The 17,378-nt window shown below is 39.1% G+C and overlaps 1 protein-coding gene across 1 annotated transcript in view; it reads right to left on the bottom strand.

The window, feature by feature from the left end:
* LOC103153070 (glutamate receptor ionotropic, NMDA 2C-like) overlaps window positions 1-17,378 on the bottom strand; it is a 74,572-nt gene that overhangs the window by 52,146 nt on the left and 5,048 nt on the right. The window contains exons 2-3 of the mRNA XM_016681345.1: window positions 9,233-9,587; window positions 4,966-5,064 (exon numbers count right to left, since the gene is read on the bottom strand). Of these exons, the coding sequence (XP_016536831.1) occupies window positions 4,966-5,064; window positions 9,233-9,571 (438 nt within the window). The 5' untranslated portion in view covers window positions 9,572-9,587. The remainder of the gene's footprint in view (window positions 1-4,965; window positions 5,065-9,232; window positions 9,588-17,378) is intronic.

Here is a 17,378-nt window from a genome sequence, read left to right as displayed (position 1 = left end):
CCCCTCAAAAAAGAAACAAACACCACAATCCAGTTAGAGACATCTAGCTCCTTGAACCAGTGCAATCCAACATCTCAAGTTCAGTGTGACCTTCAAATGTAGCTAGCTCCCAGGGCTTACATTTGTCCCTGAAGCAACTACATCATCCACTTTGTTAGTAGATACAGTAGTAATAGTCGCTTTGTTTATTCTCAGTTTTATAATCACAACAAGAAGTACATTTTAGTAGCTTTTGCTAAAGCACAGATGCTTCTTTATTTTAAAATGTGGTGAACAGCAAAGGTTGATCTTTCTTTTTGTAAAAATAATAAAGATGAGGGCTAAAGCCGTGTTGCATTTTATCCATTCATCTAAAATGACTGGCCAGATCATAGAGAAATTATCACAGATACAGTCAAGATGCCCATGATAATTATAGAGGAGCTGCAGAGATCCAAAGCTCAGGATTTGGAATTTATTGACAGGACAACTAGTTGTGCGCTCAACAAATCTGGCCTTCATGGAGAGAAAGCAACAGAAAAGCCGTTCTTGAAACGAATAAACTATGAGGCCCATTTTCAACTTGCCTCAAGCGAATCAGGGGACAAAACAAGCATGTAAAAATGAAATGATCCAGTGAAATAAAACCAATACAAACGTTTTCAACTGCCCTGTGAAATACTGTGTGGTAGAAAATCATCACTGCACACTTATGACATAGTCCCTATAGTGAAACGTGGTGGTGGCAGCGTCACACTTTGTGGTTGTTTTTTTTGATAGTAGAAAGCAGATGGAGCAACCATCAGGGCAATTCTTGAAAACCTTTTACAGGCTGCAAAATTCAGGATTGGGGTGGTGGTTCGTTGCCCTTCCAGCAGAATATAAATCATAAACATACAACCAGATATTCAAAGTAAAGCATGCTCATTTATAACAATGTCCCAGTCAAAGTAGAGACCTATAGTCAATAGAGTAAATGTGGAAAAGCTCATCTTTGATACCTTTATAGATTATGCTTGTTTTCCATTATCCCCTACTTTGTTTAGGACCGAAAGGGTCTACCTGGGACTGTTTGAAGAGTGTTGCCATAATTTATCCAACTGTGGAATATTTTTGCAGTTAACTGAAAGTTTTGTTTTACGTGCTGAGGTTTCTTGTTGTTTTCTCCATAACTGACCACACATCTGGAGGCAGCACCCTCTAAGGATCACCCAACACGCTACCAGGACTGCCAGCAGCTAAGAGCAGAGAAACTGAACGAGGAAACTTATCCAGGCTATGATTTCCAACTCCTTCGAGAGGTGCGTGTTTTTTCCTCTTCCCTCGCAGGGTCCATTGAACAGTCTTTATGCCTTTTTCTCAGCCATTCCTCACGCTTTCTCATTTCCTCCTCCTCGCTCCTGCTTGATGTATGTACCGGATGACAAAGGACACACTTCCTCTCCTCCCTTCAATCTTTTCATCTTTGTCTCTTTCCCTCCTTCCTTGTTGTTCGCAATAGAAAGAGATCATTGAGACAGCAACCATAAACAGGCGGCCCGGGCGGCTGCCGCTTCTTTTTAAACCATCATCAAAGGCTTTCATCATCATCATCATCATCATCATCATCAGGCTATTGATAATTAAGTAGCATTGAGCTCTTTTATCCCTTAAGAGAATCGTGCGCTCATGCATGCATCTTTCTTCATCCAATCCACCTGCCCCATTGAGAAAGACACTGCTGATAAGCTTTTGTCTTCCTATTGACAACAAACCAACGTTCAAGGAAGGAAAATACAGTAAAGGTGAGAGTGTGCAGGGAGGAGTGAGGTGCTACACAGAGAGCTGTCACTAAACACTGTGACATCTTAAGAAAAATAGTATCACCAGGGCCTTGGATAAACCGTGTGTCTGTTTGCTGCTGCTCTCACTTACAGAGAATCAATAAATGGTCAAGACTTGAACGAGTCCCAAAATAATACTTATAAAAACATGGCAGACATTATATAGGAGTGACAAACTACGGTAGATAAAAATATTGAGAACCGGGGAAGAAAGTAATGCTACATGTTGACCCAGGTATCCAGGATCACAGATCACAAAGACCAAGTGAAAAAAAAAAACAAAAAAAAAACCATCAGCCAGTGATCAAATGGATTTGATCACCAGTAAGAAAACTTCAAAGTAGGAGTTTTGGTTTTGCTAGTAAGGAGCATTCAAATGTGTGTCAGTAGTACAATGCAAAGCAGGATATACATTGGCAATAATGCAAAGAATCAGCTGCTGATGCCCATTAACCTGGGAGGGCTCTAAAGCCATTTTTATAGCTTGCTAGATGTCAAAGCTGTTGACAGAACTTAAACAAATTTGACAAGTATGCCTTGTTTGGAAGGACTGTCCTTTAGAAAGATGAGATATTCATACTTAATCTGTTGTTGTATGGTTCCACATCATGCCAGAGAGTTATTTTCTCTCTGGCACTGTGTCTGGCTCCCACAACGGTAGATTGCAACGGTGTGACATCAGTATATCAATTAATGCTCCGTCCCACATACTTCATTCGAAGTCAAACAGTCAACACACAGTCACATGCTTCTTGGTCACTTGTACTCTGACACAGTGTAGATCACCTGACGGACACACCTCCTACTTCTGTATATGTCACAGCGCTACCTGCCAGTGTTCTCCCTCCCTTCCTGCATCTTCTATTTTGTTTCTACAATGCAGTCACGGGGAGGGGGCTGCGCTTTTCTGCAAACAGCCTCCCCAGTGGGCAACTGTGCTGATATTTCCAACCAGGAGATTTTAGCCATTTGACTAAAATGGCTAAAATTTACCAGAGCTCTTGGTAGTTATTTAGTGAAGAATCACACATATAAACGCTCCACAAAAGTATTTCTGTTTCCTGCACAGACAAAACCTGGATAGTGGAAGAGAACTACTTGAAGACAAATGTTAACACTGATGTACTAGTCCATGTTTGGATTAAACATGGCAGCAAACTTCTGATCAATAACATAACACTTTGCACTGAGCTCTGTCAGAGTCGTCGACCCGGGCGTGATGTCATGAAAATGCACAGGGAGAACCTGCAGGAAGAGGCCAGGTCTGGATTCAAACTCAGGACCTTCTTGCTGTAAAGCAACACTGATACTAACTGGACCACTGTGACGTCATATATTAAAGTATTCTGAAGTCAAATGTAAAATTATGGGCAATCATTGCAAAAAAAAGAGCTACAAATATATGACAGTTTAAATATAAAAGAAATGAGTCAAGGAGTTGCAATTGCAACCAACTTTTCAAAGTCCAGATCTCAACTTCATAGTAATAGTAATTTCTGTTAAAGTTGCTTTAGTCCAAGTGTGTCTTGAGATTTTTGTTTTTTTTACAGAACTGTAATGACAGTTACTGAAACTTTATTTTTCATTGGACACAGAGAAGATGCAACCAAAGATGGCAGACTGAATGAACAGAGAGACTGCAGACTCCTCATCAGCAAATGTTTTGCAATTCCCGATTTTCAAGGGATCACAGAGGAGTGTCGGCCTCCGGCATATTTCCAGGGCACGCCTTAAAGAGTTTAGCAGCTGCATAAGGATGAACTTACTTAACCCTTGTATGTAGAAATGGGGTCCAACCGACCCCACACACGTAAAACTTGTATCATTTGCGGTAGTCCTCTACGTTTGCCTCATTCCTCGCACGCACAAGGGTTAAATCTACATTTGTCAAAGACTTTTTACAAGAATAAAAAATATGCAAATTCAAATGACACAAATTAAGAGGGGAGGTGAACAAAACTGAAATAGAAAGCATAAAAGAAGTGTGAGAATGAGGATGATTGTTTCCCCTCACAAAAGAGAGGAGGGAGACTTATCAGTGAGACAGTAAAACGCTGCCTGCAGGCAGCTGTCAGCCAAGCTTCATCGGAGCATCTTTCTCCTCTCTCAGCCTCTAACCCACTCTCTCACTCACTCTGCCTTTCTCACTTTGCCATCAGAATACAGTAAATCAATCAGCCCCCTGCAGCTCTGATGCCTCCTGTTTAATACCCATATATAACTTGACATCTGTGGATAACTTTTGATTAACAGGAAGCTGGTGAATGCAACACAGTTTAAAAAATGTGGAATCCATTATTTACAGTCGCACAGCTACACTTCGGCTCAGTGTGGAACCCTCGCTGGTGGATAGGTGTGAGAAAGAATACTTCGCCTTGCCTCTCTGCCTGCGTGTGTGTGTGTCTTCTCATGTGTGACAGGGTTTATTTGCATGTGCTTCACTATGTGAGAGTCGGTTCTATAAATACGAGGTGCTCAAATGTGGCAGTTCAAGCAACTAAGGAAAAAGGTCAGATGAGCGGAAAGTGGGAGAAGAAGGGATGAATCCATTTTCCTGATTCAAAGTAGAGACAAAACGGAGATTAAAAATCCATCTGGTGTCATCAATCTTTTCTTTACGATAACTACACAGCTCAGTGCTTTGCATCTCTATTCATCAAGGAGATACAAGCTACATATAGGCAGAAAAAAAACCTGCCGCTCTCCTTGTACATCGGGATGATTGATTGAAGGCAAGATCGCCTCTTAAAGTCGTCTGTCTATGCAAAGTTTCGTTGCCAACAACTCAGACTTTTTCCCAGGCAGGGATTAAACGAGCTAACGAGGGTCGAAGGCTGTTCCTTCACACGTCTGTATTGCTCATATCCAAATATTTGCATGCAGCAAGTTTCTTGCCAAAGTAGTTTTCACCGCTCTGACCTACATACGTTGTTCTAAAGTGAACAATGTCAATGCAAAGAGATTCTACGTAAGACAGGAGTCTGTGAAGAGCAAGCACAGCTTCTGACGTGTTTACATATTACACCAAAACACAAACACACCATATATATTTACCATTTCTGCATGCTCTTTTAAAACAACATCAGCAGTGGAGCCAGCTTGAATAGCTGGCTTCACTGCTGAAAGATCATTCACAGACATCATGTCGGTGCACTGACAGTACCTTGTATGGAATAACAACTGCGGAGCCGCCACTGATGCCCACAATTGGCAGAGCTGTCTGTGTGGAGAGGAAGTCCAAGATTTGTGCCACTTCTGCCACCTGAGGAAACAGATGGAAATCAGCTTTAAGACTGCTGAAAGAGAAACTGAAACATTTTTAAAAGTAAAAAAAAAAAAAAAAAAGTCCAGAGATATTTGAAACTAGTGTAAGCAGTTTTAAAATCATTTTAGGTAGGATGAAGAAACACACACGGAACCCAGGAATCGTAAAAAAGTAAAGGTGGCATCAACATTTAGAAAATGAGCCGTAACACATCTTCATGGGAGACTTTTAATCTCTTGCGAAATGGTTAAAACTAGAGCTGCACAGTTGTTCCATTGTTGCCTTGAAGCTAGAGGGATTTGGGGTCAACACCTGACTGGGGATTTTCTGTGTGGAGTTTCCATGTTCTCGAGATAATTTGATTTCCTCCCACAGTGCAAAAAGATTACTGTGAACTGACTGTAGGCATGAGAACGGTTGTGTCTCTGTGGTATCCTGAAATGAACTGGTAAACTGCTCGGGCTGCACCCCAGCTCTTGCTCATTGACTCCCAGCGAGCAGATTAAGAAAATGTGTGATTAGCTAAATCGATTAACAGTCAGGAATCCAATCATACACTCGCAACCAAAAGAAACAAACTGGAATTTGGTGCTTGTGCCTTGTAGGTGGGTGCTGGTCATTTTTTCCATTCCTCCATTTTTATATCTTTGTGGTTTAGGTTGTTTCCTTTCTAAACAAGTTGAGTACAAATCAACCAAAGGTGACATCTGCCATGGGACATTTTGTTCAGACAAAGCATAGAATTGAGCAAAATGGGATGATAAATCAGAGAATGGACAAATATGCCTAACAGAACATTACCGATACTTCATAAAGTTTGATGGAGGTCACATTTGAGCTTGCATCAAACCGGGTGATTCTGATGTTAATTACCAAGGCGAAACAGCTCTGTATGGCCTGCGATAGAAAATTGGTGGATGTCTCAAAATCATAAGAACAAGTTGTGAAATTTTACACTCACTAAAAAATGAAATAGACTTGATGATGCTTTATAGATAGTTTCACCATTTTACACATTTGTAGTATTGATTGTTTTGTGCCCAGCTTTTCCATGATGGTAGGCATGCTACAAGAAGGAGTCGTCTGCCAGGCATCGTTTTATACTGATTGTCAAGTCCCACCCATCATAACCTAAACCCTAACCCTAATCCATCAACCATTTAATGTGTATTTCAGTAACCTACTTATATACTTATGGTCTACTCATGGCCCATTCTAAGTAAATTTTAAGTGACTTCAATGAAGAACTTCTACCAGCAGAAGGTTGCCTTCAAAGAATTTAATCAAATGCTTGAATGGAGGTTTAGGTGCTTGCATTTTGCCACTGCCAAGCATGTGAGGAGGTACACACTTTGGGAAGCTGTGTGGGTGCCCTCAAGTTCTTTACTGGTTCCAAAACTGGGCCATGGCGATTTTTCTTCTCTTAATGCTCCATTAAGTGCTTATGTCCTCTACTACTCATTTTTAAAAATGACAATAAGATGAATTGCTGAGATAGCTCGTGTTAGTCTGAATTATCTCTTGCAGTATGTCAAATTAAAGAGCACTATTAATCTATGCATTTGAGGTTATTTCTGAATGTGCTATCATATGATAAAATGTGTTGGTAACAGTTGTCACACCAGCCCTTTATAATATTAAGAGCAGAAAAATGGGATGGACTTAGATGTGTATGTTTTTTTGTTTGTTTGTTTTTTTTTTCGACCCTGGCCACACAGTTAATGTGAAAATTTGCTAAGTTGAAGAGTCTCCAGTTTACTTCTCAGTTTGTTATAGGTACAACAATTGAACAAGATTAAGTAGAAATCAGTTCATTCTTTTAAGGGTTAATTCTTTACCCTTAAAAAAATACTTTTACAAGGTATTATATTGAGTCAGTCCTGAGAATAAAGGCATGGCATCAATTTATTGCAATATCCTCATTAAGACATGTTATATCTTTTATACTTTTATGGCATATAATTGTCAGTTAGCTTGTTTTTAGAGATTTTGGTCTATATTTCTATTTTGTGCATCTAGTTTTGTGGATAATGAGATGAATAAAGGATCAATAATTATTTTTGTACCATATTCTTCTTCCTTTATGCACAGAGCTACACAAATATATATCCCTAACAGGGAGATCAACGTAATTCCCAGGCTCTACATGTATGGATTCGACTTCTATATTCTTTTTAAAGTTTGCAAACCGAGGCTGAATTTGTGGCGATCACACCTGAAAGTCTTTCCTACATCTGACTCAACAAAACACTTTTATTTATTTTTTTTTCCAGCAGTACGTCACCATTTAAGGGAAGTAAATCTTCTTGAATGGAGTTAAATGGAGGCTTTGGTTGGCATTTCTAGGAATCCTATAAGCATTTTCGTCTGAAAAGCTTCAGACCTCAACTTGACCTCCATAGATCCTTAATTACATCATGACCAGAGAAAATAGCTTCCTATAAGTGCTTTGCTGTAGTTGGGTTGTGGTTGGTCTGATTGTTTGCATTGAACAAGTGTTTCTACAACAAAAATAACATTTACATGCATAGGGAATTTGTTTGACATCAACCCAGAGAATATGTCAGTTATTTTTATAAGTTAAACTCTTTTTTAAACTACAAACCTCAACACAATTACTTTTTATTTTTAGTGGCATTCATTTTCTTGAGCAAGAGTAGCCATGACACATTAGCCTTTCATTAATTGTTAAAAGTAGATTTTATCTTTTTTTCTTTTTTTTTTTTTTTTTACAAAAGTACATAGAGAATTTACATGAGTTTGTCTGCAGGAAGTGGTCAGATTTATTTGACTGAAAAAATGGGGTTGCAAAACAACACATTTGTATTTTTAAAGAAAGAAGTTGTTCCACTTGTTCCAACTTTGAGACACCTATGGTCCACACCATAAATAAGCTGGTTGTCGCAAGAAAAAGAAAGCAGTTGGTCTCATGGCAGTGGCAGGAATTTATTATGATCTTCATATAAAAATTAAAAAAAAATCAGTGCCTAACTTTTGAGTTAGAAAACTGCTTATTGTTAAAAAGAAAAATAATCTGTGGGTTTTGTCTTTTGAGTATAATAGCTGAGTTTATCCATGTTTTAGACTAGATAACACCCCCCTTTTTTTCTTTTTCTTTTTTTTTTTTTTTTTTTTTTTTTTGCTGTACAAAGCTTCCTCTAGCTTGTGTTAGAGGGAATCTTCACCACTTTTCTTGTTGAGGTAGTGATTGGAGTTCAGGAGTTATCCCAAGGGTTTTCTTAATTGAATCTGGGTTCACTGTTTACTCAGGGCCTTTGACAAAGTGTAGGTTTTAGGTCCAATGTGATTGCAGTCTCTTAGTTGTTGATGTGTAAGCAGTCCGGGCTCCAGACGAGTTTAACAGGGGGGGCATCAGATTATTTTGGGGGGGCAAAATGAATAGCAATAAAAATATTACTCAAGTAAAAGAAAAAGGTACAGTCAGTGCAGTAAAACTACTCAAATAAGTACCTTTTTCCAAAAAAGGTTACTCAATATAAAAAGTGCACACTTTTGAAGATAAACAACATCAGTAGCCTACAGGCTACTAGTTAAAATGCTTAAGGTGCTGTATTAGCTAGTCATCATTTAGCTAACATTACCTGCATCCAACAGCTTTACTCAGCTCAGTCGGTTAGTTTGGGAGGAAAACTGTGCAAAGTTCTTTGTGTTTTGCTGGTTTGCTGCCATGATTCTAACACACCTGCGAAGCTCTGCACAGCAACAGCGGGTCTCCTTCGCTGCCGCACAGGTGTAAACCCAGCGCGAGTGTCTTAGCGCTCATGTTGCGTTTAAAGGCGGCTCGGAGAAACACGTTACGACGTGTTAGCAACAATTAAACAGTTTTAATGGCTGAAAAAAGTGACAGAAGGCGCTAATATTGGAAGTGCGGAAGCCCCTATTGTATCAAATCGATATAGGAATAACAGAGAGTCGGCCACTCTCTGTCATTCCTACATACCATGCCGCAGGGCCTGTGCGTAAGGGTGGGTCATGGGTGTGTGTTGGCATTCTGGCAGTCAGTGGCAGGTTCCCTCTGTAGATTTATGTTGCTTGGCAATTGTGTGTGTTATACCTTATTTATCAATCGATTGATTGATTGATTGATTGATTTAGCACTCTATGGTAAAGTTAGATATAATAGGGAAAAAAAAAAGGCTTTCACCTGAGCATCTGCACCTGAGCCCACATCGTCCTCAAACACCACCCCATGCAGCTTCTCCGTTGCCATCGTGTCGCAGAGATGTGTCAGCAGGTCCCGGGGGTTGGTGTCGTTGACGAGCACGGTCACAGGGCTAACTACCACTGGCAGATCGACAAAGTTCTCCCCACTGAGGCGACCCCTGACCTCGCTCTGATAGCTGGAGCCGCTGAACACTACCGCCACGTTAATGGACGAGTGGACAAGCAGTGGCCGAGCCTGCAGTGGGGGCAAGAGCAGGACAAGCAGGAACACTGGAGGCCAAGGAGAGTGAGGAGGAGGAGGTCTCCTGGGTATGGCCATGTTGCCAGCCTACTGCCTGGAAAGGAGAGGAAGAGGGAGGGAAGCAAAAAGAGCAACGGTCACACATTCAAGCTGCGTTACATTTCTCATGTATCTGACATGAATCCTAATCCGTCCCTATACATCCAACCCTTATTTCTCTCCCCTGTTTGACCCTTTTGTATGACAGTATTAGCCTTGAATTTAGACTCTTGTGTCATCATGAAATCTGCGCATGTATGTGTGTCAGAGTCAGTGTGCATGTAATCCTCCATAATCCAACCCCCAGTGTCATGACTGTAATCACCTCTTCATCTCTACACATCTCTGATTCAGCGCGCGCACACATAAAGACAGGATGCCAGAATTATTGCACAGGTTCTCAATCCTCATCACTGAGATTACATTACATTACGATACTTCAGACAGAATCTCTCCACATGGTGTGATTTCATCAGTCTGCCATCAGAAGCACTCAAAGTGACAACATGACTCAAACAAGTACATTCAGAGCCTCCTTAGACAACGTCTGGCTGCGTTAAACGACTTTAATCAATTTTGAGAGCATTTTGGCTCATGTTTATGAATGTGGTCAAGAACTGTTTTTCATTAAGTTGGTCCAAAAATATCTTTAGCAGGAAATGGGTCCAGTTACTGCATCATATTGCCACAGTAAAACGATTAATTCTTGTACGACCAAAATTCTAAATAGGCCGGCTGGATTTATTTGGACTTTTACGGCAGTAGGATTATCAAACAATGGGCAGTAGGTGAAGGCTTTCTTTCTGTCTTTTTTCCAAACCACTTCTATTTAGAGGAAGGAAAACATGACTGTTTGGCTAATTGAGCTAGCTAACTTGTTTTTAGGTGTGACTGTGTGTGCATGGTTGTCTGTGCTGCATGGAATGGACTGGCAACACGTCTAGGTTGTAACCAACCTTTTCACGCATAGACTGCTGGAAATGGGCACCGGCCCCTTCATCACAGTACAAGGATCAGCAGGTGATGCTGATGGATGGATGAATGGATGGAAGATACATGTTAGAAACACATGCATCGATGCATCCATTAAATTGATTTTATTATTATTAATATTATTGTTATTATTATCAGGAACAGCAAACTTGCACTTCTTCCCTGCAGTGATTTTCACCTCAGAACTTTGTCACAAACTGAAGCATACTGTGGGGGTTTGGTTAATCCGTGTTTTTGTTGTTTTTGTTGTTGTTGTTGTTGTTGTTCGTTTTTGTTGTTTCTTTTGATTCTCTGAATGTTTAATGAATTATATTTACACTATCAACAGTCTATAATCACAAAATTTTCAAGTGCAGGCTCTTCCATGCTTTAATTTTAGCGACAGCAAGAAGAGTTTGGATCCAGATTGGAGCTTTTCTGTGTGGCGTTTGCATGTTTTCCTGCAGCATTGGGTTTTCTCTGGGTTAATCCCATAGGCCAAAAATAACTAATGCTATGTTTCCTTTCCTAAGGAGTGAGTAAGTCCATGCTTGATTGAGTTTCTGTTATTCCTCTATTTTGGTTTGATTGATGACAACTTCCCCTATTAACCACCGGGCATATATAAGTTGACAGATAGCCTTTGACAACATTTGTACAATTTTTGTTCTGTAGAAAATAATTTATTGAGCAACTGTTACTTTATCTTGATGACCTTCACCGCCTTTCTTGGCCTTAGTTAGGGAACTACCACTGTTCAGTTCAACATGACTCAATTCTGTGATGCCACAGATGCCGAATGTCAGCATGTGGGATTTTCACCCATCTATTCATTCTGACATAATCCTAGTGTGGACTTTATGCCTCTACAATAACATCATCCTAATTCCTGCTTGGTCGTCAACGTTGAAGAGACATAAATAGTGCTGTATGTGGGCGTGTTTTTATGTAGATATTTTGCTACTTTTTCTAGTTGGTGTAGGGAAGGATTAGGGTTTGGATTATTTTTTTTTATACAGTTTATATGATATAAAAAGAAAAATCATGCTTGTTTTAGATCATTTATTCACTCCCTTGTCTGATCTCTGTTCCAGATCAAAATTAAAAGCTAAATTTTCTGAGGCAACACACAGGATTGGATCTGATAGTAATTCTAACCATTGAGTAACCTAAATGTTTTACCTTTTACACTTGTTATACAAAGGTCATACAAAAGAATTAGGCGTCCAAACTAAAATATAAACATGATTAGAATAACAAAGAAAGTGTTTATAATATGGTCCAAAACCAGAGGACAAACGGAAAACAAAAAAAGCAACAAGAAGTTTTTTTTTTTCTTAAAAATCTGTTGAAAGTACAGGATTGTTTGGTGAAGTTGGTCAGTTTTGTAATCATCATTTCCATATTAATTTCCTTAACAATTCACGCCTTCGGAATCTGCATATGAATTAGGCTCCTTTTATTCGAACGTTTGCTGTTTGAAGATCGACCCCTCCGTTGGAGTAGAACCTTTGAACCTTTGGTAAAAACAGGAGGGCTTTCATACAGCAAAGGATGGCAAGAAATAAGGGAGATCTTCAGGTACACAGGCATATTTAATAGGTAGAACGGGATAAACAGTGAGTCGGTGGCCATCAGAGACTCTCTGCTAATGAACAGCAGCTCCCAGCTTTGATTCAAAGCAACACAGAGTTAAACGTGCACCACCTCCTTTAACTCTCTTCACCAACCTGGCACACCAATCATTCATCTTAATAAGGTTTTCAGCTCCTGGGATTTTGGAGTTCATATGAAGAAAGATACAATTTGAAACCTAGAAGCAATCCGTTGTTATCAGAAACAGCCGGATGTAAGCAGCAAGTCAACGGTCAAAGATTGCCTAATTTGAGAAAAGTTTACAAAGGGCATCTGAAATTGATGTTTTAAACTTTTTCACACTTTGCCTCAACACAATCCAAAATTTAATCAGAACTTTACGTGGCATAAAGTAATAACTAGCACATGATTGTAAAGTGGAAGTAAAAATACACATTTCAAATTGTTTAAACTTTTTAAAACAAGTTCATGAGCCTAAATGTGATGGACATTTGGGCTCATGAATGAAATATAATGCAGCCAGTTTCCTTTACAAGTCACCTAATTGGTAAATAGAGTTGTGTGCAATTTATTCTCAGTGTAAATCCAACTCTTCTGTGAAAACTTTGGAGATTTGCTAGAAAATATTAGTGAACAAGCAGCAAGATGAGGGGAAATTTAAAAGATTGGGATGCAAATTATTTTCCCAGCTACGAACATCTCAAAAAGCAATCAACTTTCAGTCCACCAGCTGCACATCTGCAAGTCTTTAAAAACATGGGTTTAATTAGAGAAGCAACCAAGACACCCATTGTCACCGTGAAGGAGCTACAACATGTATCATTTTATGCACAACTTTTTGTTGGATCCTTATATAAAATCCCCAATACACATTGTCATTTGTCATTGTGGTAAAATATGAAAAAGGCCTCTCAAGTTGTTTAGCTCTTATGGACAGATAAGCACAAACACATAATTTTAGCTCAGCCGAAAAAACCGTGCTCTATGTAGAGGTGCGGTTTACGGAAGAGCTTTTAGGGGACAATAATGCACTGGTCAGTGTCAACTCAGAAGAGGAAAGGAGAAGGAAGAAAATCTAAGCATGAAGTCATTTTTCACCAAATCATCAATGTAGTTTTTGCATCTCTGTAGTTCCTGACAGAACTGATCTACAATAGAAAGACAGAAGATCTTCTCCCACCTGAAATTCTTTTAAAACAAACCTTTCGTTGTTTTTCCTCATTCCACAAATAATATGAGCGGCAGACAGTTCAGACATCATACGCACAGAGATCTGTATGTAGACATCGACAGAGAGTAAGAAAACCTAGTGGATTGGATGGGAGGATGAAAATGATGTCAGGATTTGCTGTTAAATGGACAGCAGAGTGGACTAGGAGATGTAAATTAGGCCTGTAGGCGGTTTGAATACTTTAGTATGAAACTGAAAAGCATATTTTTGTTTTGACTACTGCAACATGCAAAACAATTTTTGATCTTTTGATTTGTGTCATTGATTCAGTAAAGACAGGGGGATTACAGTAGGAAATCCTTAACCTGGCATGTGAGAGGATTTGTCATAAAAGAGCAGTGGGGAAGAGGTTCATGAAAAGTGTTTGCAAAAGGACAAGGACATTAAATGATTGGATGAACCATCTGTCTCCCACCATCTGTAATAAGCGAATATCAACCAATCAGGCCAATGAACGGGAACGAATGAACCACATCAAATCCCTGTTGAGTTAAAAAAAAAAAAGAACATACAGTAAAGGATTTAAACAGTCACTGCCTTCGATGCACATAGATGGACTTTAAACTAGACAGGATGGAGTATGCTTTTGTAAAGATCTCCCAAAACTAATACAAATGGCTGCACTAGTTTTTAAGTCGTTGCCTGAAGAGGAGATGAATCAAATTATGTCAGCCCAAAAGCAAAAGGGGATCTGTCTTGCAGCAATAAATGCAACTTTACACATCTCCCTTTCTATATTAAAATAAAGTTTAGTTTTGATCTTATCTGTTTAGCCTAACAATACTGTTTATAGAACAAACAAAAATCTCAATTTTTCATATTTTTGCATTGCACAAACAAGCTTATTGAACCCTGGCCACAACACTTCGAAATCTACACTCAGATTTTGAGCCTGATCTCTAGTTTCTAGTTGTAACAACTGAAGCTGCGTGCTGACTCTAACTCGTCTAATTCAAAATACCAAAGAAAAAAGAAAGAAAGTGTAATGACTAAAAGCATACAGCTAATTATACTGATGATAAAACAAAATACCTGCTCAAGCAAGCTCTATTTAAAGTAAGACTTAAGCATAGCGATTCACATCAAATTACTGTCATTTCATCCTGAAATTAGTGAATCTTATTGTTTTTTTCTTCTGCGTATGAAACACAAAAATGAATCGAGACATGAATCGCATCCGACACAAACCACAGATACACAATCCTACTGAACCGCTGCTCATTTTTCAGTTACAAAAGTATAAAAACAACCTTATATTTGGATGACAATTAAAAAAAAAAAAACTACATCAACTCAGTGACATGAATATGAAAATCACCACAGTTAATTTTGAATATTATTTGAATATTCAGAAAGTGGCTATCATACACAGATTCTTAAGTACAGCTGATGAAATCGAAAGGAACAAATGATGCTTATGAAAAGACAAAGCTATGGCAAAAACACAGAGGGGAGGTGAGAAAGCAGAAAAGTGTTTACTGGGTGGATCATTTGACTGGATATCAGGTCAAGTGTTCATTTCGCTGTGTAATCTGATTGCATAGTGCAACATAACGGGGTCACAGATAAGCACTGTGTGTGGATGGCGAGTGTAGAAAGTAGAAATTTGCTCCAGATTGCTTGCAGTTACAACATCTTACAAGACATGAAATCCACACAAACTGCACAGCTTGAAAATTTTCCATTTTTAAGGTTAGGCTAGTATGCGAAACATGCAGGAAACACCGACACACACACCAATTTGCCAATTTAAAGACATGCAGATGTTTGATTTCCACATGTCTTGAAGTTATCAGCATCTACAGTGGTGTCAGCAAACTGCGTCTGTCATATTTCCTGTTCTTATGGAGCTCAAGCAGCTTAATCATGCAGGATAATCCTAAATCTATACCTGCACTGGCATCAACAAGATTACAAAAATTGAGACTCACCCTTAAAACGGAATGATGTATACAATCTGTGCAGCTGCAAAATCAAGATTAGTCTAAAATCTGTTAAAAATCTGCAGGCTTCTTAAAATATCTTTGTTTCTTTTTTCTTTCTTAACTAAGAAAAAACTCCCATGTTTACACACTCCCATGATCAGTCTGTAAACTCATAGGAGTCATCCTGAAATGAGCAGAGAGGATGTAGCTAAAGGGATGAGCATCATCAGAGAATAATCTACGTCTGCCTCGAACCTTGGTTTTTCTTTTTCTTTTTCTTGCTTCTGATTTGAATACATTAATTGGGAAGAATGAACTTGTAGGCTCAGACTAACGTGACACACTGCCGTCTTCCCATCAGCGTGCTGCTGCCACAGCACTGTCAGCTGCATGAAACATCAGAAATCTCTGAAAATGATTTATGCAGATTTTAGGTCTAAGAAGTCCCAGTGAGAGCATTTATTCTGTGGCTGCCCTTCTTACAATCCTTGGGCGAAGTCGTGCCGTGCAGTTTTCGATCTCGTCAGGTGACTGAACTTCTTCACGCTGTAAACTATGCATCCCTCATGATTAGGAGTTTTAAAGTTCAAAATAGTTTCATACAAGAGATCAATTTTATACAACATGATAGTGTTCTCCAAACACAACCACAGACTCATCTGATTGGTCTTTATCAAGAAGTCACAGCTGTCTCCCAAGTTAGTCACTTTGTCAATCACTGACTCATCAGTTTATGATGTAATTAGCTCTGGGCGATTGCACTAAATTTGTTTAACTTTTTTAAAGGTTTTTTGGCCCTACTGACCTTTATTTATCAGCAGCTTGGCAGGAAGAAGGGCAGACAGAGAGACGAGCACATGCAGTAAAAGGTCCGGGTCTGGGAATTGAACTGTAGCCTCTGTGTATGATGATTCCACTCCAACACTGAGCCACTGGTGCCTCGGTTTTTTTTAACTACCAATTTTTCTCCACATTGTCTCTGTTCCTGAAGTCAGTTGTCACATTTAATGCTCTGCATTATCCATCCAGGAGGAAACCAAGACATCTTTTTTTACAGCAACACTGTTCAACTCATTCTTGAGGTCCTAAAGTGTCCTCATGTCAAAAGGGCAGACACAGTCCCTCCTGCTGGCTCAGTTCTGAATAGGAGGAGTACTGGCTCCATTTTAACCTTATTTCCAAATGGGTTTTTAGCTTTAAAGGTAAACATGTCTATTGTAGCAAAGCAAGAGCTTGAACCCAAGGAAGAAGATCTTTATTTACTGGGCCATGTCCAATCCCTATCAATAGTAATGAAATGTTGACCAAGGACGATACAAGCAGCAGATCTCACACATAAACATGTCAGAAGGGAAATCTCATAAATTCTACTGAATTGAAACATTAGTTCAGAGCCAAAGATCGCCTGCTAATTTGTTACAGATCGCATTCAACAGGCTGCACTATTCTTTGTCCTTGGGAAGCACCCAAAACGCTGGAGTATCAGGCGTAAACAATCCAACATGATGAATATTACTGATTTGAGATCCTAGTGGTCCTGACATCCTTCCAAGAAAACTAGATCACTCTTAACACACCGCACATGGCAGAAACATAAGACTATAAATATAGGGCCATTACCTTTGTTCTGAAAGGCAAAAAAAATCAGCATAAAGATCTTGCTGCGTGAACCAAGCTTAAGATTTGAAAAGCAGGAAGCTATGTGGATAGGGACTCGTGATGGCATAATGGTTTCTCTCGTTGTTCTAATTTTTTGTCTGAGATTTTCTTTTTTTTCCTTGCAATTCTGACTTAAGGGACAGACGTGCACTCAAAACTCAGAAGTAAGCAAAACACAAGGGAATGCTTTATTCCCTGGTTTCCAATTTACTGTAATATCCCATATCTACAGCTATAGAACCATAATAAATTCAAATTCGTTTCACAAAGTCACTTGTTTCATTTTCTTGCTACTTTTTTCCTGAGATTTTCAAAGTGACAGTCTGAAGAAATTGTGAGCCCCTTGAGATATCTAAAAAATGGCTTCTACACTTACGATACAAGTAAAATAAAATTATTTCTTCTTACATTTATGGCCTATTAATAATCACTAAATTCAAGGCTATATATATATATATATATA

The sequence above is a fragment of the Poecilia formosa genome, unplaced genomic scaffold, assembly GCF_000485575.1.
Source record: "Poecilia formosa unplaced genomic scaffold, Poecilia_formosa-5.1.2 Scaffold7, whole genome shotgun sequence".
Lineage (NCBI taxonomy): Eukaryota > Metazoa > Chordata > Actinopteri > Cyprinodontiformes > Poeciliidae > Poecilia > Poecilia formosa.
The sequence above is the reverse complement of the archived record's forward strand: the minus strand, read 5'-3'. Positions and strand labels throughout refer to the sequence as shown.